A 26,007-nucleotide genomic window follows, 5' to 3' on the forward strand; every position below is an offset into this window, starting at 1 on the left:
TTTACAAAACATCAACAAAATGTGTCTTAATCATTATGCATGTACCAATTAACTTGAGATATTCCTGTTCGGTACGTCTTTAAGGAGAAAACACTGCGTATTTAAGCAATGCCTGTATAGGTACGTGTACCTGAACAGACAAAAGAGCTGTTTTCACAGGTGGTTTGCTAAAAAGCGGCGAGTGCAAATCGATTGTTTCCTTCCATCTTATATTCTAGTGATGGTATTTTTCTTTATTACAGGAACTTTTGAACTTGAAAGCAGTAACAGAAAGCCTTTAGTTCACTTACTAAGTATTTTGCCTAACGTGGATAAATAAGTTCCTTAACTTTGTTCAATAATTATCAATTTTCTCTGTCTACTGGTGTCGTTGAGAGACAGAGATTGTATATGTTGTTTCAAAAGCTGACAGCGTTTCTGCGTCTGTCACATACTTTGTATGGTCATCGCTTCCTTCACTGATTTGCTTTTGATGGGCGCTTCCTTCACTGATTTGCTTTTGATAGACGCTTCCTTCACTGATTTGCTTTCGATGGGCGCTTCCTTGAACTAAGGAAACCATGACACTTACTTTGTTTAACCTGTACCATTTCGTGACTTTCTTCTTCGTGGGGTATACACAGGGTAAGTAACACAATATTTAGGAGTGCTTACCACAGATACTTACTGTGGTTGTGTACTTAACAAAAGTGTAACAAATATTTTACATTGTGTTAATTACAGAAAATTAATGAAAGATTTTTTCACGACCTAAAAGAGCCATTGATCTTTTCATATAATGTCCGTCAACAAATCCTATAGAGGTAAAATTGTGGAATATTTGAATATCTTCTGCGGACTCACAGAAACGTTTTAACTAAAATATATGAATACATACTTATATGGACATTGCATATCAGTTTGTCAGTGATCTCCCACCACCAATTTATTTTTCTATGTGTAGGCCCTGTATTGTATTTACTTATTTGATTTGTGTTTTACGCCAAACTCAAGAATATTTCACTTATACGACGGCGGCCAGCATTATGGTGGGAGGAAACCGGGCAGAGCTCTGTGGAAACCCACGACCACCCGCAGGTTGCAGCCAGACCTTCCCACGTTCGACCTGGCGGGAAGACAACATGAGCTGGACTTGAACCGACAGTGACCACTTTCGGGAGAGTATCCTAGGCGTGTGTACATTTACTATGTCTTCTTACGGCAATGCCGCCGAAGTGCTGCCGCCACTGAAGCATCATGCCGAAGACACCTGACATGACACCCCACCCAATCACATCATACTGACACCGGGCCAGCCAGTCCCGTTTCCTTGGTCTAACCTTGCAGTTCTGAACACTGTAAAGAGAGGCAGCAAAATGTACCATTTATAAAGTCTTTGGTCTGACTCGACCCGGATTTGAACCTAAGTCTCCCGGCTTCGATGCGGATCCTCTTTTCCTCTGTCAAAAGAATTATAGGTATTGACAATTTATGTATTGACAAAATACGTTGAAAAATTGTTATCTTTTATTTCACCCGCCCTGAAACAATGAAACCTAATATTAAAAAATTTAATTTAATTATTAATTTGTGCGCAGCCACCTTTCTAACACCATACTAATCAAACAACAATATGTAAATAAGCATATCTGTTTGCCTTCCTGTTTTAGGGAGAAAAAATTTAGCTCTTAGGAAACCTGCCTATCAAAGCAGTACGACGGAATACTCGTTTGGAGGTAGGACACACTTGGGCGTGGCTGACTACGCTGTGGACGGGAATCTAGAGGTGGAAGAAATAGGATCCACGTGTATCCGTGCAGGCTGGGATCTTAACCCCTGGTGGGCGGTGGATCTGCAAGATATCTACAGGATAGACGAAGTGGCCATTGTTACCCGAAATTGGGGTAAGGCCCTATTCCAGAAGTCTTTTGTAAAATATTATTATCTCCTGTTGAATAATTAACAAAATAATATGCATGAATTTTTTTGTAGGCTTTATAATGACGAATTTCTCTGTCGAGTTATCGGCCTTCACTGATGGGACCCCGAATGGCTTCATAAATCCAGTCACTTGTTTCTACGAGAGCGGCTGGGTACCACAGGGTGTTACCCGGGTGTATCCGTGTTCTACCAGCACTATGGCAAGATTCGTCAAGGTCACGCGCTGGGATTGGGCAGCCGACAGGGTCATGGCCTTCTGCCAAGTCATGGTATACGGCAGTGACACGGGTATTATATTTTTACTTGTTTATTGTCAATTTATTAACACGATTGTTTCCATTTTGCACAGAACTTAAGAACAAGCCTACATGTAAACCATTTTTTTCCCGTTAAACTGCTCGTGCCGCACTTGGCCAACTGCACAAGACGACTTCCTTACTTAAAGCCTGAATAAGAAATCATTATTTATCTGATCGTTGTGTAACGTTAAACCCAAAGGTTTTCCACGCATGGTGGTCAAATTCTTGGCTGGTGAAAAGCGGAGTGCCCCAGGTACAGCACCTTACAAACGAGCTTTCCCATGTGGTCTTGAACGAATGTTAGACTGCAAAAGCGGCATCAACAGCGTCGTACAAGCGGCTTGTTCTCACCAAGCTCCTGTGAACAATGAGAGCGGGGAAATTCCGGGAAAAGTCCGGGACTAAATCCTAAACCTCGGCCCTCCTAGCGATTAAATGAAGGAATGAGCGGTTACGAAAATTTTGTTTTAACGATCGAGAAACAAAGGTCTTAACTATTTGGGCACTACTCTCAATTCTATGCAGTGAAAGTCAGCCTTAATTCTATGCAGTGAAAGTCAGCCTTAATTCTGGGCAGTGCAAGTCAGCCTTAATTCTATGCAGTGAAAGTCAGCCTTAATTCTGTGCAGTGAAAGTCAGCCTTATTTCTATGCAGTGAAAGTCAGCGGTAAACTCAGTTTTAGCTACGCATTTCAAGAAATATATGTGGTATTTTTTCAGAACGATATTCTATGCAGTGAAAGTCAGCCTTAATTATATGCAGTGAAAGTCAGCCTTAATTCTATGCAGTGAAAGTCTGCCTTAATTCTATGCAGTGAAAGTCTGCCTTAATTCTGGGCAGTGCAAGCCAGCCTTAATTCTATGCAGTGAAAGTCAGCCTTAATTCTGGGCAGTGAAAGTCAGCCTTATTTCTATGCAGTGAAAGTCAGCTGTAAACTCAGTTTTAACTAGGCATTTCACGAAATATATGTGGTATTTTTTCAGAACGAGATTTCTCAGTGAAGAGAGTATCACCAGCGGTGTCTCAAAGGGAACTCCTGGAAGTCGTTCGGACCCCGAGTCTGCTAGCTTGTGTAGTCTACTGTCGGCTCTCACCTATTTGTACATCCTTCTATTTTGACAAATATCACGGTTGTGAACTACTCGTCGAGGGAAGAGGAACGGCTGCCATTAATATTTCTGAAGGGACAAGATATAAGTTTGATGTGTAGGGTGAACCCTTCAAATGCTCTTGCGTGCACCTAACAGTTGTTTACATTTCGACCCGTGTATTATTTATTTCCATACCAACACATTTAGAGATTTTCCATTTAGACTAAACCTGCAATTTTGTTAATTCCGATAATGCACACATGTTTTAGCCAGTTCAAATATATATGGCGCGTTTAAGTTGTTTTGAATTTGTTTTTATATGATGTGTAAGGTGTACAGATTTACTCTGTGCTTCCCATCGGGATTTGAACACGGATATCCCCATCCAAAATGTAGCACTCTAAGGTTTAGCAGCAACCTGCTGATGGCCATGGGCTTTCCCCTGGCTGTGCCCGGTTTCTTCCCACCATAATGCTGGTCACGGTCGTATAAGTGAAATATTCTTGACTACAGCGTAAAGGACCAATGTGAAAATGTGTCACTATGAACGAAGTAAATACCAGTTTAAAGAACTTAAATGTCGCTACCATTAGGAAAGACAAACCACTGTTGAAAAATGAAACAGTGTTGCACTGTATCTGCAGTAAGACTGAGTGAATACCAAATGTTTGCACTGTATCGAGCAGGTGAAAAGGAGACAAATTACTCAGAAGGAAAGCCTATCATTTCCCTTAAGAAACGATTTTGAAGAGAATTTTTCAACATGATTTGGAACCATGCAGCATCCCCTCAACAGAACACAAAGGACCTGATATGGTACGGCGGGGAATCAGTCCCAGTGCAAGAAACTGTTCACCTCAAGAAGCGAAACTGACTATAGCTGTGAGGGACAGCTGCTGATATTCTCGTAAGGCCACTTATTTTATTCAGTTCTGTTTTACTCTTCTTTTACTGTTATATGGCAAGCGTTAGACAAACAAAGCTCCAAACATGCACTGAGGCGACGTATAAGTCATTAAATGGAAAATTGGTATCAGTCATTAAATGGAAAATTGGTAGCCTACTGCAGTCAAAATGAAATATATATATATATATATATATATATATATATATATATATATATATATATATATATATATATATATATATATATATATATATATTATATATGCAACTTGTTGTCCACAGTGACGTCTTTAATTCACTGCACTATGACGGATGCCTGAGAGACTATGACAGAAATACGGATTTTAAGCTTGTCAAAATATGACAAAACTAATGACATTTTTAAAATTTATACTTTACATATGAAGACAAAAGTTACCCAAAACCAAACTTTGTGATCACTTAAAAAGGCACACATGAAGATTCAGTAAAGATCTTCATATTGTAAAACAACAGTGCTTCATTTGCACGACAAATTTTTGATCAAGAGTGCATTTTTGGCGGCTTATTACTAAGCAAGCATCTCTTTTTATGGTAATATAACTTTTATGGGTAGCTTACTTCGATCAAGTTTTGTACTTCTGATTTGGAAATTTACAGAACTGTAAGATTGTTGAAATTTACACTTTCTTATTGTACCTCTCTTCGGCCAATTCTCCCCCTTACCGTACCAGGTCCTTTCTCGACACGGTCTACAGTGATGCCATCGGCCCTATTCTACTCCTTCAACCTACCCCTGGGTAGATGAGGCTTACATCAGCAAACCTGGCGTATGTACACCATAGTATAAGTTATTCCATCGTTATCCTTACTATCGTCTTATTCAAAGAATAACTTTACATCACTTTCTGCATATAAACTACGGTGTAACGGAGAAGTTACACCTGCAATACCGGTATTTATTTATTTATTTGATTGATTGATGTTTTACGCCGAACTCAAGAATTTTTCACTTATAAAACGCCGGTAAGCATTATGGTGGGATGAAAGCGGATTTCGAGTGTTCAGCATCCTAAATCAAATAAAAATATTCTGCAGGTAACAAAAATGAAATGTGAAATACGTACACCCTTTCGGGACCCGCCACCAACTAAACAAATCATCAGCTGCGTCACTATCCTGACAGATTCTACATTTTAAATTGTCAGAACAAGTCTTTATCCAGGATTGCGATGTTAGCCTGTCTTTACTTTCTAAATAAAATTTTATACGACTAAATTAAGTGCTGTTTCATATTCAATCAAAAGGAAATCGACATTAATATAATTTTCTTCAGTATAGTCTAAAATATGAAAAGTATAGGCTAATATTACTTTTAATGAAATGATTTTACAAGAAATTTATTCTAGGCACTCGTTTAATCAAATTTTAAATTTATTTTCATCAGGCACATTGAATGGTCTGAGCTATTCTACATAAGCCATTCTGCTAGGGGCGTGTAAATTGCTACTATTTATGCATTTACATGAACAGTTAAAATAAAACCCTGACTGAGCTAAACTGACAAGACGCCGTATCTCACCGGTTACATGTGACCATTTACCAGCTATCACACTGTCGTTGCTGCTCTGGTTTTACTCTCTATGCTGTACATCTTGAATTATATTGTATTCCTGCGTAAATCAGGATTATGCTGGTGGATTAAGAATCCCCGAGGCCTGGTCCCGTTGCATTGTTTTAATGTGCTTGTATCTTAAATGTCATGACAAAACAGCATTAGGAGTAATTCTAGACCAGTGACGTCTAATAAATTGCAATTAACATCACCGCATTTTTTTCTAATTCTACTTAAGCCATGGTGCTAGGGGGCGTAAAAATTGCTACTATTCATGCATTTACAAGAACAGTTAGAATAAAACCCTAACTGAGGTAAACTGACAAGACGCCGTATTTCATCGATTAAGTGTGACCATTTGCCAAGTATGACACTGTCGTCCCTATTCTCGTTATACTCCCTCTGCTGTACGTCTTTAATTACATATACAACCAGATAGGCAGGGGTTAATTTAACAAACACTGTGTATCTTGAAGAATGTACAGTTCCCTCGGACAGGTTTCTTCGGGATTTTGCACGTGAAATTCCTTTTATGTTTATGTTGGTATCCTTATGAAATACTCGATTAAATTTAAATCTTTAAATTTAAATCCTTAAAATTTTTAATTTAAGTCATTTCAGTACGAAATCACGTGACATTGAAGTTTTAATATGGCGATATTTGTAATAATCCATTTCTGAATTAGATTCTAGTCCCAAAAGAAAGGGTCAAAAAATGTCTTTCTTTGTCACCTGTAATGTTTTTTCCGCATAAAAACTGGGTGTATCATCATTTGGTCAATAAAAAATTGAGGTAATATTATGCAATCGTAAGCCGAACGCATTGCCTGCAAGCGTTGTTTTCTCGTTTAACATTTCAAACTTGAAATCATCATCAATGAGGCACGATGCATGAAATATTTAATATATTTCAATATTTAATACCCCCTTCTACATGTACTTTAAGGTATAACCATGTCTTCTGAAAAGTGTGAGTTTTAAAGGCAGACAAATTAATTCTCTGTGTTCAGACGCTTGAGCGTAAGAAAGCCTCAATCGTTACTCAGGCTGACTCAAAAACATTATATCAGTGTTAGCTTTGTTAATGTAGGTCTACTTAATTGTACTAATTATTTAAATGTTTTTCGACTTGGTGTTTTAAGCTGTTATGGTAATTGATTCGATATAAAAATATCTACTGATCGTTAACTACGATGTGTTTGAGTGTAATTTTGGTACTTGGTTTGATTCATGTACACGGAATCATGCTAATTCAACGGAACTCCAAGTTCTTATAGGGCTCTGTGTTTTTACTTTTGACCCTTGAGCTGTTTTGAAAAGGAGATGAAACTTGAAGAAAGCTAAAACTTAATCAGAACACCCGAAAGAAAATTTTAGCGCTGGTTTGGTTGATGTATGCAGAAAGTGATCACACTTGTTAACACTAAATTAAATATCAATCTGATAACAGGTGATATTAATGTTTCCCACCATCTATGGTCTCCCCGTCCTGACATTGACTGTAAACCAAGGGGAGTAATTACTAAGTTCTTATCGGCAAATTAAGGGTCCTAACATCATGATTAAAGAAGACTTAACGTCCAAAAATCAGCAACTTCTAAAATCGGCTTCCAACAATCCACTACTTTTATCAACATGGTCTAGTGATGGTAAGATATAAAGGGGAAAACTACGACGAACAGGTTCGTCAAATACGATCTAATTTGTGCTTTGAAGAACTAAGTGGCACGAAAACACCTCCCCACAGAATTATGACTGAAACGTGTCAGGCCAGAAATATTGGTGGGAATCGTGCGCCACTTGTATCAACCTCTGGAACTTCGCCAGCAAAGCCTAGCTATTGGTCAACACAGAATTGTGTAGTATAATGTGCAGGTATCTACAGAACACAATTATACTCCCTGACCTCCAACCCTGGGCAATATATAACTAGTCTACCAGCCGCCATACTACTATGTTGGTAGCATTTCTTACATGAGCTTTGTTCGTGGTCCGCCCACTGTATGTAATATATGCACCATAAGTAATGTCCATTGATCGCGCACAAAATTCATGGTACTATGAACTGACAGCTGATCCAGTGTATAATATCTATGACCGTATATTGTATAAAGATATGGAATGGATCGTATATAGGATTAGTTCTATTTTAGTTTGGTACTCAGAGCTTAGATCAAGGAAACAGGACTGGTTGGGCCGGTGTCAGTATTATGTGACTGGGGTGTCTTTGGCATGATACTCCAGTGGTGGAGGCACTTTGGCGGTATGACCTCGCCTTGCCACAAGAAGACACGGTATATGTACACACACCTAATGACTCCGCGTCGTCATATGACTGAAAAATTGTTAAGTATGACGTAAAATACCAAGCATATATACATACACAGCCATTGTGAGTCAAGAAATGCCTGGGCTTCAGTACATGCGAGACCTCGCTATATTAAATAGTTTTGAAACACAAGCAACAAAAATATATCAAGAGACAGAATTAAGGTAAGTTTATACCACAAACACAGCAAAAGTATTACAGCATGAAGACAATGTGGTAACAAATTTGCTCCAACAGCCTGCAATAAAAATGTCATACGAATTTTAGAAAAATGTTGTCTCAAGGTGCTTTTATACACTATTTAAAAACTCAAGTGTTGTCTGTTATGTGACTGGAATCGTTTTGTTAAGAACTTAATAAAGTTTCACGCAAATAACGCCGCCTTATAAAGAGATACAGGCTCGACGCTGATTGGTAGACAGTGGACATAGGATTTCCCGGGATAAAAACCACAGCCTTGGTCACGCTTGTTTGGCATAATTAAAGGAGAGGAAACTTTAAACATCAATCAGATACCATTGAAAAGAGTACGCTTTTTCTAGCAGGTGCATGCCATAACAAAAATTCCAATATGTACCTCAAGTTGATAAACTATAAATAAAATCAGCGCCAAAATCAGCTGTGGGCAACTCCATTTTGCCTAAGAACTAGTCCTGAAATCTTCTGTGTTAGGAGGAGAATTGCCGTCGGAAACCACTGAAGTGCAGTTGGTACATTTCCGGTAGAACTCTTCTTCCCAGAAGGTAGCGAACAGTACAGTTCGTTTTCCGCTCGACGATCGGGAAACCGTAATGTTGGACGTAGGTTCCGAGTTCACACGAACGAGCCGGCAGTTTTAACGACTCGCATTTGTTGAGAGGCGATGGACTCAGTGATTTATGCCAGCTTTGCCCTTTTCAGGCTTTACGTGTATGGCGAGGAAAAACGGCAAAATTATGCAGCAGGCACCACCAGATGGAAAAAATGTGCTCTTTTCAGCCTACAGTGTCATGTTTTTAAGTTTTCTTCTCCTTTAAAATTGCAGACGAGTCAACGCTTAGTCGCAAGACGCCTGGTCTTGCCTTCTTTTCTTTTAGCGACAACTCCATATGCCTTTTAAAACCGTATGACCAAAGTTACAACGTTACGAAAAATAGGCCTTAAAAACTCGGTTTGTTAAAGTGAAATCGTCATATAGCCAAAAAATTAGCATGTGCCCTGAAAGATTCCAGGCATGTACGTGTCTCCGTGAAATGACATCAAAGGCTGGTTATTTGTTGTAGAGTCCATCTAAATAAACTGTGGATGTGGTAGTTGCAGAGCACTAGTATTATTGACGTAACTTTTCGTGCGCGTGAATTGTGTATAGCCTGGGGATTTCATTGGAATGATGTGGTGATGATACGGCGGCACGAGATCTCTGTGGTAGTTTCTTTCAGAAAAGTTTGTCGTGCTCTTCCTGAGACAGTTTGTTCTGGTGCCCTCGATGATGGAAGAAGCGTCAGGTAGGATTTCGCCCTCCTCTCTATCATTACTTTCCGTTTGAGTTTGCTGAATGTCTTTGGTCCACTCTCTTGGATTTAACACGGGCTGTAATCCGGAGTTTCCCCAGTTGCTTTTATGGTGACTTTTCATGTGGCATTTCAGACTTGTTCTCTGAGAGAACGACTTTCCACAGAGCGTACAGGAGAACGGTTTCTCTCCTGTGTGCAGCCTCATGTGTGACTTCAGGTAACCTCGCTCCGCGAATCGCTTACCACAGATTGTACACAGCTGGGGTTTCTCTCCTGTGTGTCGTCTCTGGTGTCGATGTAGCTCGACTAATTGTCTGAACGCTGCATCACACATCGTACACTTGAACGGCATTTCCCCTGTGTGGGTACGCAGATGGTTTTGGAAGGCTGTGCGTTGCTTGAAAGCCTTACCACATTCGTTACAAAGGTATGGTCTTTCTCCAGTGTGGACGCGATCATGGAGTCTAAGCGCCGAGGCGTTTGGAAAAGTCTTGTCGCAGGTCTCACACCGGTGGCTATGAGCACGGATATTCCTACCATTCCCAGTCCGGTTCCATCGGAACGGCAGAACGCCTTCTATGGCTTCTTTGTGTAGCTGAAGATGAAGTCGCAGCTCAGTAAAAGTCGCGAAACTCTCTGAGCAATTGCCACAATCGTAGCACTTAAGCGTATCCACTCCACTTTCTGATGTTATATTTGGAGATCCTGGTCTTGATTTCCTTGGTCTGCCACGTTTCCGTGGGCTTACTTTTTCTTCAACCGAGTTTAAGCTATTTTCATGGCCTTTTTGGGATTCATTTCTAGGTTTCCGATATTTACTGGCTTTATCTGCCTTTTGAATTTTGCATTTGCTACCATGTTTATGATTCCTCTGCGGCAATGCAATTGTCACACTACGCTGGGCACATTTCGGGGCACCTTCTATTGCTAGTTTGTGTTGTTGTAAATGAAACCTCAGCTCTCTAAATGTTGCAAAACTTTCCCTACAGTTACCACAGTCGAACTCTTTTCGTTGAACAACATCTGAAGCCATCGTGGTAACATCTTTACTGCCACAATGTACAGTTCTTTTCTTCCTTGTGACACCATCTTTGTTAGAAGGCATTATAGGTTTTTCTTGCGCCAAAGCAGAATTCATGGACAGTGGTACAGTTTGCGCAAGCTGTTCACCATTTCTTAATTGAGATTGTCCTTCTTCACCCTGCTGCAGATGGATGGTTTCTGATGCTTCCTCATCTAATTCCTTCTTCATGATACTCTGGCCTCCGGTTTTCGGCACTTGGCCATCCGAATGTCTGTCACCAATCTTAAATAAATCTGGCGCTATTTGGATGGCACCTACATTATCATCATCTGCCTCACAATCATCCGCATCGGACATTTCCACAGAGGAACAACCTTTGGAATTACAATCTGAATGGTTCATCAACACACTTGGACTGATGTCGTCATTCTTGAAGTCATCACCTTCGTCACAAGACTGCGTTGTCGATCCGTGACGTGACAGAGATAATCTTGGCATTTCACACTTTCTCAACCCTGAAAACATATTTGAAATATATAATTCTCACAAGATGCAGAACCGTTGCTTTGAATTGACCAGTAACAACGTCGGGATCTACACGTCGCACTTGATATATGTCTTTGATTTTCTATGAATAAATAATTTATACAGTAAATTTGCTGAGATGTTATATTTGCTGTTTTCTGCCATCCACCTGTGGCCTTCTGTCTGATGCTGAGAAAAATGGTTGTAACGAAACTAAGAGATCTAAGTAAGACAAAAACCGTGATGCATGCATGATTTTTATTAAAATAATATACATGTAATATCAGAAGTTCATTACCTAGAAGTATGCAACTTCCCTATAGCTAGTCTCCGTGACACTTTACGCTTTTCCTCGACCTCTAACACATTACGTGACGTATCTGCGCAGCCATGTATTTTTTTTCTTTCTATTGCGCAGTAAACGTTTAAGAAACGGCTGATGCATGGTTGGAAAAATGTTCCACATGCTGTTGTGTAGAAAAAGACTTTAAAAATTACGACAACGGACAGTCAATTGGTTCTTAACTGCACAGCAACAATGATTAGGGACATCGTAAGTTTCGGTTTCAGAGTTTCGGTTTCAAGTTGTGGCCAGTTCTTATAGGAGGCGTTTACATTAGATTTCCCATGATTCAGTTCACAATTTCCACCCAAGACGTTGGCATATTTGGCATACTTGGTTCGGGTTATTCGTTCAGCAAGATTAATATCCCAACGCGGTCGTTTCTGTCACACTCATTGACGTGTGGTAATCAAATGATGTTGATTTTTATATTCTGTTGAACTCTAGTGCGCTTACGAAGCAAGGGCGTCGCCAGATGGCGTAGCCTAGACAATCGTGTGACATTATTCGTCGTTATTGTTACATGATTGGTCCATATGGGCTGGCGACACCACGTTTCCGAATAATCGTAAACGCCTCTAGTGTCTGGGTACAAAAAAAAGACGTACTGAGAAATTCACTATTACCCAATTACTAGTGTAGAAAGGCCCAGAACCTATAATCTGACATTCGGAATAACAAGCATAACAGCACAAGATAAACAGGCCAAACACCCGGGATTCGACATAATGATTAATAATCTATCAAACTGAAGCTCATAATTAAAATGGCTAAATCACATTTATTAGTGTTTTTGACAAACAAATTCTCTGTTGTTTCAAAACCCTAAACCTTTAGCCTTTCTTGGATGCTAGGGTATTTATCTGTACAACATAATTGTACTGGGCATTAATTATGATAACAAAACTGTCTTATATAGGAAATCAGAATCTACTCTAACTGGCTGCTACGTTTAATATATATATCTATTTAAAACAAAGGTGAACTGATGATTGACTAAAATCAGAACGATCTTGGGTCTGATTTATTCAAAAGAGCTGAATAACTGCACACAAATTTATGACGGATGTATTTCTGAACATCTGGAAGCTTGCCTCTTTAGAAAACATTTATGCTGGCATTATATTAAACAGGGCGTAAATAGACTACACGACTGAGAGCAACTGTTCTTTTTACAGACTGGAAGCAACTGGAAAGCACCCGATCGGACGCTGATTTTACTCAATTAACGTAAATTTGCAGTCTGGCTCAGCAGTTTCTGGGCGCCGAACATGTCCTACAATTCTGTGACTGGAAGCATCCAGTTGTGTCCAGTTCCGTCGATCTACGCGTGCCTGCGCCACAGTTGGTCAAAGTTGCTCACGATCAGAAGGTTTGGTCAATCTTTAGAACAGATGCGTAAAGCTCCGCATACAAGAGAGATTGAGACCCGACTCGACTCAACTCAACTCAACTGGTCGTATGGAGTTGGTCCCAGTCGCTGATTGCCCTACGACTTTAGGACTGACTGGCATACAAGTAACGAGTGGAGTAGAACTTCAGTTCAGTCGCGTCGTTAGTTCACATACAGGATCGCTCAGGACCCCATACAACATGTCGACTCGAGCTGAGTCCTAAGCTCTCGTGTATACCCGTTTTTTTTTCTCCTGAAAGTCAACATTCTCGAGTTGGAACCACTTACATGTACTTCCGGTCGCAACAAGATCTACTCCCGGCTTTAGACATGCTTTTAAGTGAATTCAGACACATAATCTGACACCATATCATGTTACAGGTGTCCTAAACACTTACCTGCAATTATGAACTTCCATTTATGTTCAGCAAAGACATCTCTGATAGCTTTCTCTTGCAGCCTGTTGACGACAAGTGTCAGTTCATATAGCTTCATGCTTCCCTGCAGCTTGTTGCAAATCAGTGTCAGTTTATACAGCCCCAAACCATCTCAAAGCCTGTTGAAATCCATACTAATTTCATACAGCTCCATGCTTTCCATCTTGGCTTGGACCATTAACTTGGACGTCTTTTATGACGGTCTTCTTTCCTCCTGTAAAACGAGAAATATGGAAAACAATCAAATGATAAGAAGGAAGAGGGTGTGGCTTGGAACATTGTATGTAATGGACAGTGTCCTTCAGAACAGAGGGTGTCGCATGTAACAGACAGTGTCATTCAGTGTCCTATGTAACAGACGGTTTCATTGGGAACGGAGAGTGCCATATGTAACAAGCAGTGTCGTTCGGAACACGGGGAACTCGTATGTCCGGAACAGTCTGTCGTCTGGTATTAATATCAACAGTGTGTCGTTCACAATAGAGGGTGTCGTTCGAAATAGAGAGTGTTGTATGCAAAAGAAGGGTCATTCGAAAAAAAGATTGTCACGTAAACTGTTTGAAATGTCTGCAGCAGTGGTTGTTTGGGGCAGATGGTGTCGATTGGAACACAAGGCGTTGCATAAACATTGGCTTTTTTTGGAACAGCTGTCGATCAGGACAAGGTGTGTCGACTGGATCACAGGGTGTTGTTTGGTGCTCTTCTGTACAGTGAGACCAAAGAGAATTTCTGAAAATCAACATCCACTGATGTATACACTAATTGCACAGGTATTTAGTACAAGGTTTAAAATCGTGCCTTTCGCGCAGCAGTACAGAACAGGGGAAACCCTGTCAAGTTTTGCACACTAATGTTCTCATCCTTGTCAAATACTAAACTTGACAGCCCAAAACGTCATTTAATTCAGTCGAACAAGATGTTCACATAGAAGTAAATTTCTCACAAATACATGTCTGTGTTGTAACATTATAATGGCACTGGAGTTAAATTTCGCCACAATATGGATTACACATTGCCGCGTTAAGCCATGATCATTCCTTCACTGGATGAAATCTGTTATTTTCTTTTCTCTCTACACAGATTTGTTGGGGACAATTCTACGCGGGTTTCAGCAGATTGAAAGGAAAGGGATTGATGACCAATTCTTAACATCTTAATATTAGCAGCCAGAAGTCCCCAGGCATGTCACATGAATTACTGTTGTGTCACACCCTAGATATGTTAGATGTATTACTTTACTCTAGTTACAGGACAGTTTACTGATGGAAAAGCACGACTCAACATTATCCTGTATATATAAATAGTCCATGACCTCAACCTTACCGAGCTGGTAATACCTCCACATTTACACCACACATATTGGGAAAATCTTTCTTATGGATATACATCTTCTTGGCTTATCAACACCACATTTCCATGTAGTTAGTAACATGGTTATCAAGTGAATGACATCAACACATTAAGAGTTTAAATACAACAACTGTCAATGGGTAGAATAATGCACAAACACATCTGTATACTGTCTTCACCCACCTGAATGGACACCCAGCAGACAAAGAAATAGAAGCCAGACCATGCTGAAATCCCACCTGCAGGCTACAGGAAAGAGAGAAGCCACCAAGCCCCAACCACTCAAAGGAGTTGTATACCAAATAAAATGCACTTGAAACTTATCCTACATCGGAGAAACTGGAAGGCTCCTTGAAACTCTAGTTAGGAAACATAACTCAACCGTAGAAAAATCTGATTCCAAATCCGCCATAAGTGACCACATCCAAGAAAATCCTTGCCACAACATCAACTGGAACACAGTCACATCACTGAACTCCAATCATCCCAACTGGTAGAAACGGAAACTACAGGAAGCTATCTAGGTTAAGAGATTAAAGCCAAGCCTGAACAGATATCAAGGTTTTTACCTCCCTTCAGCTTATGATCTGATAGTCCTCCAAAACGACAAGGAAGCCCACCGAATCTAAACCTGTTAATCCCTTAATACCAGAGTACTGCTTAATCACATCTATCCCTTGTTCTACCCATGGACATTAGTTTCTCTAGTTGATATATTTAAGTTCTTAATGTTTTGATGTCATTCACTTTGTATATCCATAAGAAAGACTTTCCCAGTGTACTTCCTTCCCAACTTCTAATGCCACTCAAACATACCACGCATATTTACTAATGTCTACATGGACTGCTTCCTACCAAGATTATAAATTTAATAAAGTATTTAATCAAGTATTTTAAGGTATTTAATTACACAATGTATGGCTATGAATCAGTCAAGGGCCCTGGTGTGCTCAATCGACTAAAGCATTGGAGCCAATTGGTCCCTAATTTGGATAGACTTGCAATGCGAATAAGCATACAATACGAATAAGCATACAATACGAATAAGCATACAACACGAATGAGCATACAACACAAATGAGCATACAATGTGAATAACCATACAATGCGAATAAGCATACAGAAAAGACTGTTTTTCAGTCCTGTCTTTTATTTCTGGGCAAAAACTATCTCCCTAACAACATCACCATTTGCCATGGGTATAGCCCAGACTATCACAGATTTGATACTGTGGTAAAGCCAAATAGCCAAGACATCGATCCGGGTCAGCTTTTTCAACAAGTCTGTTTTGAGAGACTTGTTTTTGATCGCAAACTACATCTGGGCATGTGCGTGTTCCCACCATTTACCGGGAGTAACAGTTGACATGTATCAGCATCTAGTTATCAATTATCTGCTGAGGTAAGGTAAGGGTAAAGCTTTTCAAATAATAAACAGTTTTGAAACAGCATATTACAAACGGTAAGTCGCTAAGGGTCTCCTGATGTCAGATATCTGCAAATTTGTTTTCAACCATATCTTAGTATATATTAACATAGTTCAACACTAAAAGGCTAAAAATAATTGCTTTTTAACATTGAATATATATACCAAACATACATAAAACCACCAGCAATAAAGATTAATCTAATTATGTTCAAAGACAATGGCATGTACCAAAGAGCATATCTCTTTGTATTTCTCATATGTATAAACTATCATGTAAAACCACCCTCAAGTGATTTATTTATTTATTTACTTCATTGGTGTTTTACGCCGTACTCCAGAATATTTCACTTATACGATGGCGGCCAACATTATGGTGGGAGGGAACCGGGCAGAGCCCGGGGGAAACCCACGACCATCCGCAGGTTGTTGGCAGACCTTCCCACTTACAGCCGGAGAGGAAGCCAGCATTAGCTGGACTTGAACTCACAGCAACCGCATTGATGAGAGGCTCCTGGGTCATTACGCTGCGCTAGACCGCTAACCAATTGAGCCACGGAGGCCCCCCCGACCCTCAAGTGTTAATATAAGGCACCCCGCATGTGTTTTTGAAAATATCATATATAACATTACTAAAAAGCTAAATAAATGTAACCAAAATAGATCGTAAACTTTGGACGATTAATTTGTCACTGTCATTGTTTAAAATTTCCCAAAACGTGCGTAGGGTGTCCTAGAGGGATGTACAAGGCTTGTTTTGAGTCGCTGCCTGCGTCATTAGTGGTAACATTCATAACGTTCTGCATGTTCTTGTTCCATTGTCTTACCATATAATTAGAAAGGTTTTAATTAGTCTATAGTCTTTATATGATCAGTGTACTCTATTTGTTATGGGGTTTTTTTTGATGGGTTGGTTGATGTGATGTGTAACATAGAGACCAATATATCGTTAAATACAGATATGCACATTTTCTGACAAAAGTCACATCAGGATACCCTTAACACGTACCGGTATTCCACTTTCTGGACTGATGCCGCAGAATGATGTTCCTTGCCATGTTGTGGGTGACAGACACAGTGTGCGATCAGGTACAAGTCTCAGATTTGACTTCTTCAAAACATCAACTTGAAACAGCGGCACATTGCCATGTTTACAACATTCCTTATTTTGTTAACGAGAAAACAACAACTGACAGAGCCTACAGTTCGCCAGTTGTCAAGTTTCACTTACCGCATCAAATCTTTGCCACTAATCAAAAATGGTCAAAACAACTTTTACATATGTGGAAAATGTTAGACAAAGAGAATAATGGCTTAATGGTAAAGTACCATGGCACAAAATGCCAAGAAAACGCAACGTCTTTGGAATAGAAATAGCTGTTTTGTATCATCAATATCAGGGTGCGCGCGGCTACAGTTGTTACATTAAAATTCAAATTGCAGTAACTTACGAAACGGACTTAAAATTGATGTTAAAATTCTTATATGTAGATTGACTGATGAAAAGTTGATCAATTAGGATACTGTTATCACAGGTCCGCTGTTATATTAGAGAAAAACTCTGGATTCGAATCCACTACCTGAGCTTCAGTCACGGCAAAGCAGCGCTTTAACACCATTTGAGCCATTAGCCATTAGATATGATGAATATTATAGTCTTGATGTTAAAGCTGCTGAGCCAATCCTCTGCACAGTCTTGGTCTAGGCTGGGACTATTATATACTATAGTCGTAGGTCAAGGTTAAAACAAAGCAAATTCAACCCAGGTGAAATAGGCATTGCGAAAGATTTAGTATAAAACATGAAAAATATAGAATTTGGGTAAGACTTTCTTTCCGGAAAAGTATTCAGAATGTGTCTCGCCTTCAAATATGATAGCGTCGGTGTCCTGTGTCACTTTGAGCGTTAGGAATCGGCGAAAATCAGGACTTCGCCAATTTGGCTCCATGTTATCACCTCCTTCTCCAAGCCAGGAACACGGGAGCTCAATACTATGAATAAGTGACAGGGGGCTTATATATAGCGATATCCATTTAGGTATAACAGGAATGAATTATATAGATTGACTTCACAACAAGTAATACACATACAAATTAAGTTCAGTCAGAATGTTTTGTGAGGGGTTTTTTTTTTGGGGGGGGGGGTTTATGATCAATATAGCCTATACCGCTGATCCCAGTGTGTATCGATTCGAGCCAGACGTACACATCTGATTTGTCCTTCGATATCAAAGGAGACAAAAAGAAATTATGGCCGCATTTATGTTTTACACGTCTTGAAAAGTGATCCTCGTAAGCAAATATGCTCATATGGATTTTAGTTTTATAAACAGTTATGCAGACTAAGCCGAATCATATATTAACCTTTGCAACACGTACGATACATGAACACAAACTACATACCGGTATTTCAAATAAAGCAAGTGAATCGATGCTGGAGTTGTAACACTCCGTATTCTACTTTTGACAGACATGAATAGGAAAAATAATGTTACGTGCACTATACTGAACAGCACGCGAATCCGGTTTCATACTTTAATAACGAAAGTCCTTTCCGTTTTTAATACCATTTTTATACTTTATTAGCCGACGCGCGATAAGGACATGGCCACCAGCTGTCAGGTTTTATTTTGCTTAACGTATTTTGGCCACACCTTTTAAAATTCAAAACAACGTGAAAAGCATATCTGGCAGAAGGAAAGCTTAATCTTCTCTAGATTTGCACAGCGTTATATCGTGGTAAGTGATATTTAAATAGTGTATGTCTAACTCATTTATGTTGCTGGAATTGATAATTTGTTGTTGGTGAACACGTCAAATCATCAGGTCAAGTCAGTGACTCTCTGATTACACACACCGGTGGTGTGTTCAAACGCGATCTTTTACGGCACGATAAAATGAGACAGAAGTCATATAAAGCGAGTGGTTGCTTCAGTTCGTGTGCCGCTTTAACAGTTATATATTTGTCTTATTGTTGTTTTAAAGGTTGTTTTACGCCGCACTCAAGAATATTTCACTTGGAGTACAGCGTAGCTCTGTAGGGCTGTGATTACGTATACTATAAATTCTGTAAGCTTACCTTAAACACCTCTGTACTTCCCTTGCTGGCTTTAACATACTACTGCTGGGCACCAAGTAATTTGTCTGTCCGTAGTCATAGTCGTCCCAGCTTTCAATTCCAGGTAGGTGTTCCCATGTGTCATCACTAATAAATCTGCACAAGCATGAAACTCGATAAATTCTAACTCCAGCTGCCAAAGGGAACTTTTATGTTGGCGTTCAGAAATGTGAGTTTGAGAGACATGGATGGACTCAAACGTTGGTAGTATAGTGGTATGAAAATATGAGAAATATGTGCAGTTTTCTGCTTAAATAAAATATCTCCTGCAGTGTATATTGTTATAAACTGTCAAATATCATCATGATTTGTTTTACTTTTTTATTTTATTTTCCCTACCCACCTAACAGAGACATTGATTGTAATTGTGTACACCTGATGTTAGATGGGAGGAATGGAACTGTATGAACTGACTCTGGTTGTCAATAGGCTGCAAGAGAAAGCTATCAGAGATGTCTTTGATCAACATGGGTGGCAGTTTATAATTGCAGGTATGTATTTAAGACATCATGCCCTTATCAGATGATGTGACTGGCCCGGATAGCACAGTTGGTAGAGCGTCCGCTTCGGGACCGGTAGATCCAGGATCAATCCTTGATCAAGTCACACCTAAGGCTTTAAAAGAGGAAGTTGTAACTTCCTCGCTTGGCGTTCAGCATGAAGGGGATAGTGCAATGACTGATTGACCCGTATCAGTATAATGGCTCGGGCTCGGGCGGGGCGTCTTACTTGCCTTCGGTAAGTCATCTCAGTGAAGCAGCTTACGAAGAGATGTTAAACTTAAGTAAAAATTTCAAACCTTAAATCTGTTATATTTTATATAACAAGGTCAAAATATTGCTTGGCAACGTAAGTTCTGGGTAAGCTGTTGTACAACAAATTTCAGCTAGTACAACAGAAAGGAACATACTAAATTTAATGCTTGAAGTTTTAACTTAAGTCTAAGATTGCTTCAGGATCCCAAACCCTGCGCGCCTTTAGTCATAGCAGCTATTACTATAAAATCATTACATAAGCCTTGTTCATATTTCCAGTTTTGTTTTGTAAGACCCAACATTTTGAAGCCTTAGGAAATCAGCAACGTTGAGTTTGTTACATCACAATTTACATGTGATGATTCAAAGTTCCTTGTGATGTCATGTTTCGCCAGCATTTCAATGCAGTGAGCTCAGACTGCAGGTCTGCATATTATTTGCAAACATTAATGACGTATTGAGCCTGCACAAAAATCTGAAGAAGACCTTTTGTGAGACTCCAATGTTAAGCACAAAAGAATTTACAATCATTTAGTATCACAGAATACAGGTTATGTTGATGTTTGGGCTGTGACTCTTGACAGTGTTTGAAATGATAAAGCTTAAGTGGTTCCACTTAAGTTGTGACTCCCTGCTCCATTTAGGTGTGTGTCACTGCTTTAGTGTACTGGTACATTGTAGATGAAAAATCCAGAGGACAGATCATACATGTAAGTTAAGTATAGAAAACAAATCAGCCTTTATTAAAATCTGTTTCAGGAGTGAAACATTGTGCAATCACCAGGTTACCACTGCCAAATCGCATTCCATCTGACAGTAAAGATGAGCCAGAGCATTGCTTAACCAAAGGAACTAATGTGGAGGAAGAGGCTACAGAAGCAAACATGGGTAAAGAGTACTCACTGGTATCCATGGAGGTCAAAAAGTTATCAGATGATGAATATGTGGATGTTGATGATGGTGCAGACCTCCCAAATACTCCAGGCTCTTCAGATTACAGCCCTACCATATCTGAAGATGATGACAATGATGCAGATTTCCATGTTCAAATGAAGAAAGTTAGATCTGTTGAAGAGAAGAAAATAAAGCAAAACAGACAATGTAGACACACTCGAAAAATGCATGGTAGTTCAAAAATTAAACGCTCAGAGGGCAGACAATTGCATAAACAGCAGACTTCATCAACCACACCTGTAGAAAAGGACATGCCTAATTCTGTTATTAAGGATAAGGCTGAAGAAACTGGAACTACTCTTTCAGAAGAATTCCAGTGTCGGAATTGCAGCGAAAGTTTCCGAACCTTCCGAGATTTTCGTCTTCATCTAGCCAATCATAAGCTTGCAAACAGCGAGGTCAGGAAGTCAACAAGTACCCTGGGTAAATTCATTCCTAGACGAAAAGGTATGCCTAAGAAATTTAGAGCTAGTGAACAGCACAGTAGGGTAAACATAAAAGTGGAAAGTCCATGTAAGTTTTCAGCTTTGACAGGTGATGAAGAAGAGAAGAAATCCTCTTCTACTATTGACATGCCTGTGAGTGACAATGCAGAAATTGGTACGAGCAATTCGCAGGAGTTCCCTTGTGGTGTTTGTTCTGAAGTGTTTGCCACCTTCAGGAAATTGCGTCTCCATCTACAGGGACATAAAGAATCTGCTGATGTCCCTTTGAGTTCCCCAGCAAAGAGAAAATCAGACATGCCAGTGAGGAGAATCACTGCACAAAGCAGGGTATGTGAAATTTGTGGGAAGAGCTTCCCTAATGCTGCAGCACTCAGGGTTCATGACCGTGTCCACACTGGGGAGAGACCTTATCTCTGTAACCAGTGCGGAAAAGCCTTTAAGCAAGTCTCAGCTTTTCAAAGCCATCTGCGCACCCACACAGGGGAAACCCCATTCAAATGCACGACATGTGAGGCAGCTTTCAGACAATTAGGTGAGCTACATCGACACCAGAGACGACACACAGGAGAGAAACCCCAGCTATGTACGATCTGCGGTAAGCGATTCGCGGAGCGAGGTTACCTGAAGTCACACATGAGGCTGCACACAGGAGAGAAACCGTTCTCCTGTGCACTGTGTGACAAGTCTTTCTCTCAGAGAACAAGTCTGAAATGCCACATGAAAAGTCACCACAAAAACAGCTGGGAACACTCACGACGTATGCCAGTTCCTGGAGATGGCAGCAGAAACGAAGCCTTCAGCCTCCCCAGAAACAATACGCTAGAAGACGGGGAGATCCAACCAGAACTTACTGGCCTCATTCCCATGGACTCCCAAAAACAAAGTAAGCAAGACCATGTTAACAGCCCTGCAAAAATTGATCCAAAAATTGAAGTACCACTGTCAGCCTATCAGCCACAGTTAATTCCACCTGACCCTACAGTCTATAATCAGCATGTGAAGAGTTACAACACCAACGCCAATCTTCCCCTGTCAACGTACCCACCATTCACCCACCTGGACTCAAATGTTCACTCATGGATGCATTTTCATGGAGATCTGAATGGGACTGGTGTTTATTAAGTAGCTGTAATCATGCATGCTGGAATGGCTTGTAACACATTATCCTGAGTTCACTTAAAATGGTGCAAAAAATAAAATAACCTACCAACATGCATGTCCACATGACCCGAGATGTCAACACGACTGCTTATGACTACTGATATGTCAATATGTATAATAGTCTGTCAGCACTGATATGTCAATATGTATAACAGCCTATCACTACTGATATGTCAATATGTATCACTTCCTATCACTACTGATATGTCAACATGTATCACTTCCTATCACTACTGATATATCAATATGTATAACAGCCTATGACTACTGATATGTTAATATGTATAACTTCCTATCACCACTGATATGTCAATATGTATAACAGCCTATCACTACTTATATGTCAATATATATCACTTCCTATCACTACTGATATGGCAAAATGTATAACAGCCTGTCACTAATGATGTGTCAATATGTATAACAGCCTGTCACTTTATGTATAATAGCCTGTCAGCATTGATATGTCAATATGTATAATAGCCTGTCACTACTGATGTGCCAATATGTATAACTTCCTGTCACTACTGATATGTCAGTATGTATCACTTCCTATCACTGCTGATATGTCAATATGTATCACTTCCTATCACTACCAGTATGTCAATATGTATAATAGGCTGTCACCACTGATAGGTCAATATGTATAACAGCCCATCACTACTGATATGTCAATATGTATAACAGCCCATCACTACAGACATGTCGGTATGTATAACGGCCTATCACTACTGATATGTCAATATGTATAACTTCCTATCACCACTTATACGCCAATATGTATAACTGTTCGTCACTACTGATATGTCAGTGTGTATAACTGCTCATCAACACTGATACATGTACACCTATGTCAATATGTATAACTGCCAAGTATCACTGAAACACTTCCTTTGCGGATGGTCGTTGGTTTCCCCCAGGTTCTGTCCGATTTCCACCCACCATAAAACACCAATGAAATAAATAAATAAATCACTGAAACATGTTGTCGCCATATGACTGAAACATTGCTAAGATGTTGAACTCTAAGCACTCACTCACTCACTCACTGATACATGTATGTGAATGTGTATAACTGCGTTTCGCCGCTCTGTCAATATGTATAACAGCCTATCACTTCTGATGTGTCAGTATACATATAACTGCAAATCACCACTGATGTTCACTTAAACTGAGGTGTGCATGAGGATAGCAGACTCCCACGTGTTGGTAATAGAAGTTACCTGGCAGTAAGAAAGACGAGCATCCCGCTTCCCCAAAGCCTTTCACTTTGAGAAGAATAGAATGTGCGTTTGTCCAGATTCTGAATCTGAATCATCATCAGTTAAAAATATCTTTTTTCTTCACAAAGTTTACTCTGATGTTAAATTACTGAAGTAATTGCATGGATAAAAACTGAAGTGTAAAATTAAAGCAAATATTCACTGTTTTAGCACATATTGTCAGCAACATTGCATAGATCTATTGTAGCCATTGTATATTTATATAGTTATTTTATTTATTTATTTATTTATTTATTTGATTGGTGTTTTACGCCGTACTCAAGAATATTTCACTTATACGACGGAAGCCAGCATTATGGTGGAAGAAAACCGGGCAGAGCCATGACCATCCGCAGGTTGCTGAAATATAGTTATTTCATTAAATCGATGTTTACGTTGCATTTATTGAACAATTACTCGACAACTGTCAGGTTTATGGCTGCACGAAACCTTCATCCGTGTAGTTTGGATAAGAAGTTCTACTCTCATCTGCCTGGGTTTTTGCAAAATACCACATTTATGTCCTGCTTTAAAGTAGATCCAAACTGCAGATGGATGCTTTGATGTCCCCTGAACCCATTCCCATGATTTAAAACGTCGAAAACGGAAGGAAAACGACAGAACATGGTCAGTAAAGATCAGAAAATCTACTCCGCTACGATCGAGCCACCGTCGACCTTGTGAGGTGATACTTTTTTAGAATACCAAAGATTAACTTGATTGTTAGTTTAACCGCCATTGTATACGCAGTATACAATGCGTTTACATGGTTTTGATGTAGTGTGACTGGGTGGTGTCGTTTTATTTTGACTGGGGGACTCGTGCAGTATGATTGGGTGGTAAATAGTGTCAATGTACTTAAACAATCGCCTGGCCCGACTGCATGGATGCTCGTGTCGCATCCGTTATCGCTCAACTTGGCTATAAAAAATTTATAGTCTGTTTACTGCGAAATCTCCACAGGAACTACCATAATTCAGTGGATGTCCAATTCGTGTCAGACAAACCAGAAGGGAGCGCATTGATGTCATCTACGTTCATCGTATCGCCCAGTCGCTATGCTGTAGACGTTTACTCTAATTTAATACAATTCCGGTAGCCTGTCTTTCAAAATATTTGTTGTAAAACTGTTAGATTAAGTCACACAATACATCGTCTGGAAAAGCACATAGTGGGTAGGCCAAATGCATGGATTCTGCTATACTTTGCAAGGCGTTTAAATACGTAATCCCGGCAGGTGTTCACGGCATGACGCCAACCGGCTTTTGCTGGATCTCCGTTGTTGTTTGAAAATTGATGTTATTACTGACATACAACATCCTTTAAGCAGTTTGTGGTCGGAATAAGAAAATGTTCAAACAGAACATTTCTAAATTGAGAACTCCTCTTTACTCGAGGTAAATCTTGTCCACATCAAGGTTAAGAAATATATTGGTCTGAAGGAAATCTGTGTGACTTTGCCTTCTCACTATATTCTGATTCGTAAACGGTGTAATTGGGGTTCAATTCCACATCTATTCACACCCAACTTCCTAAGACTGTAACATTAATTGCTAGGCCTGCCAAGCAGCTCGATTGTCACTCAGCAAAAAAGAAACGGGCCAAGTACTAGTCGGCTTGGTATAATGTGATTGAGTGGGTCATCGTGTCTGGTGCCTTCACCAGTGAAGCAGCATCGTAAAAATGTTGGCATTGGGTCTGGTCTGCTACAAAGGTCATGGTATGACCGAAATAATGAAGTGGTTTATCATGTCATTCGTGGTCATCGCTGTATCATCCCTGATAAGCAACCGCCACATGATCGAACAAAATTTGATACTTTCGCATGCGCATTTACGACGTACAAGGCGCTGTCTTGTGACTGAGGTGAGTGGTGGTCTGTGTCGAAAACTCTCTTCCTAAGACTGCTTTATCGTGAAGAGTGTGTTTTGACAGCGTTCTGTCTGTCAACTTCTTATATTTGCATTCTCCTAGATGGGCAAAGTTTCAGAAACTAGATCCGGGAGTTCCCATGACAGACTGTCAGTAACCTGTAAATCATGTCGACTTCACTGTTGAACCAATCCCGTGTCACGGTGTTGAGAGTTGGGAATAGCACAGGCGAAAGCGAACGAACCAGTAATCGTATTGATACTGATCACTGCGCCGACATTCGTATACCAGCCCTCAAGCAATATGTAGG

General features: G+C 39.9%; 3 protein-coding genes across 3 annotated transcripts; 2 read left to right on the forward strand and 1 right to left on the reverse strand.

The window, feature by feature from the left end:
* The first annotated feature begins 560 nt into the window (after window positions 1–560).
* On the forward strand, window positions 561–4,185 carry LOC135475711 (fucolectin-like). The gene is made up of 4 exons (XM_064755643.1): window positions 561–624; window positions 1,650–1,883; window positions 1,972–2,208; window positions 4,094–4,185. The coding sequence occupies exons 1-4, from the start codon at window positions 561–563 to the stop codon at window positions 4,183–4,185; spliced, it is 627 nt and encodes a 208-aa protein (XP_064611713.1).
* A 4,198-nt stretch (window positions 4,186–8,383) lies between these two features.
* On the reverse strand, window positions 8,384–17,461 carry LOC135475413 (zinc finger protein 227-like). The gene is made up of 3 exons (XM_064755300.1): window positions 17,362–17,461; window positions 13,317–13,569; window positions 8,384–11,172 (listed from the first exon to the last, which is right to left on the reverse strand). Exons 2-3 carry the CDS (start codon window positions 13,411–13,413, stop codon window positions 9,410–9,412), a joined length of 1,860 nt encoding a protein of 619 aa, XP_064611370.1. The 5' UTR covers window positions 13,414–13,569; window positions 17,362–17,461; the 3' UTR covers window positions 8,384–9,409.
* Window positions 17,462–18,729: 1,268 nt separating this feature from the next.
* On the forward strand, window positions 18,730–23,920 carry LOC135475303 (zinc finger protein 226-like). The gene is made up of 3 exons (XM_064755144.1): window positions 18,730–18,868; window positions 19,598–19,738; window positions 20,762–23,920. The coding sequence occupies exons 2-3, from the start codon at window positions 19,633–19,635 to the stop codon at window positions 22,522–22,524; spliced, it is 1,869 nt and encodes a 622-aa protein (XP_064611214.1). The 5' UTR covers window positions 18,730–18,868; window positions 19,598–19,632; the 3' UTR covers window positions 22,525–23,920.
* The last annotated feature ends 2,087 nt before the right edge of the window (window positions 23,921–26,007 follow it).

This window comes from Liolophura sinensis, chromosome 9, assembly GCF_032854445.1.
Source record: "Liolophura sinensis isolate JHLJ2023 chromosome 9, CUHK_Ljap_v2, whole genome shotgun sequence".
Taxonomy (NCBI): domain Eukaryota; kingdom Metazoa; phylum Mollusca; class Polyplacophora; order Chitonida; family Chitonidae; genus Liolophura; species Liolophura sinensis.

What these genes read in the sequence shown, in the direction of transcription:
- LOC135475711 (XM_064755643.1), top strand. Translation starts at nt 561, where the DNA reads ATGACACTTACTTTGTTTAACCTGTACCATTTCGTGACTTTCTTCTTC. An exon ending in CTTCGTGGGGTATACACAGG is followed by an intron (nt 625 to 1,649) that starts GTAAGTAACACA and finishes TTCCTGTTTTAG; the next exon opens with GGAGAAAAAATTTAGCTCTT. An exon ending in GGTATACGGCAGTGACACGG is followed by an intron (nt 2,209 to 4,093) that starts GTATTATATTTT and finishes GGAACCATGCAG; the next exon opens with CATCCCCTCAACAGAACACA.
- LOC135475413 (XM_064755300.1), bottom strand. Translation starts at nt 13,413, where the DNA reads ATGAAGCTATATGAACTGACACTTGTCGTCAACAGGCTGCAAGAGAAA. An exon ending in ATGGAAGTTCATAATTGCAG is followed by an intron (nt 11,173 to 13,316) that starts GTAAGTGTTTAG and finishes ATATGTTTTCAG; the next exon opens with GGTTGAGAAAGTGTGAAATG.
- LOC135475303 (XM_064755144.1), top strand. Translation starts at nt 19,633, where the DNA reads ATGGGAGGAATGGAACTGTATGAACTGACTCTGGTTGTCAATAGGCTG. An exon ending in GTGGCAGTTTATAATTGCAG is followed by an intron (nt 19,739 to 20,761) that starts GTATGTATTTAA and finishes AATCTGTTTCAG; the next exon opens with GAGTGAAACATTGTGCAATC.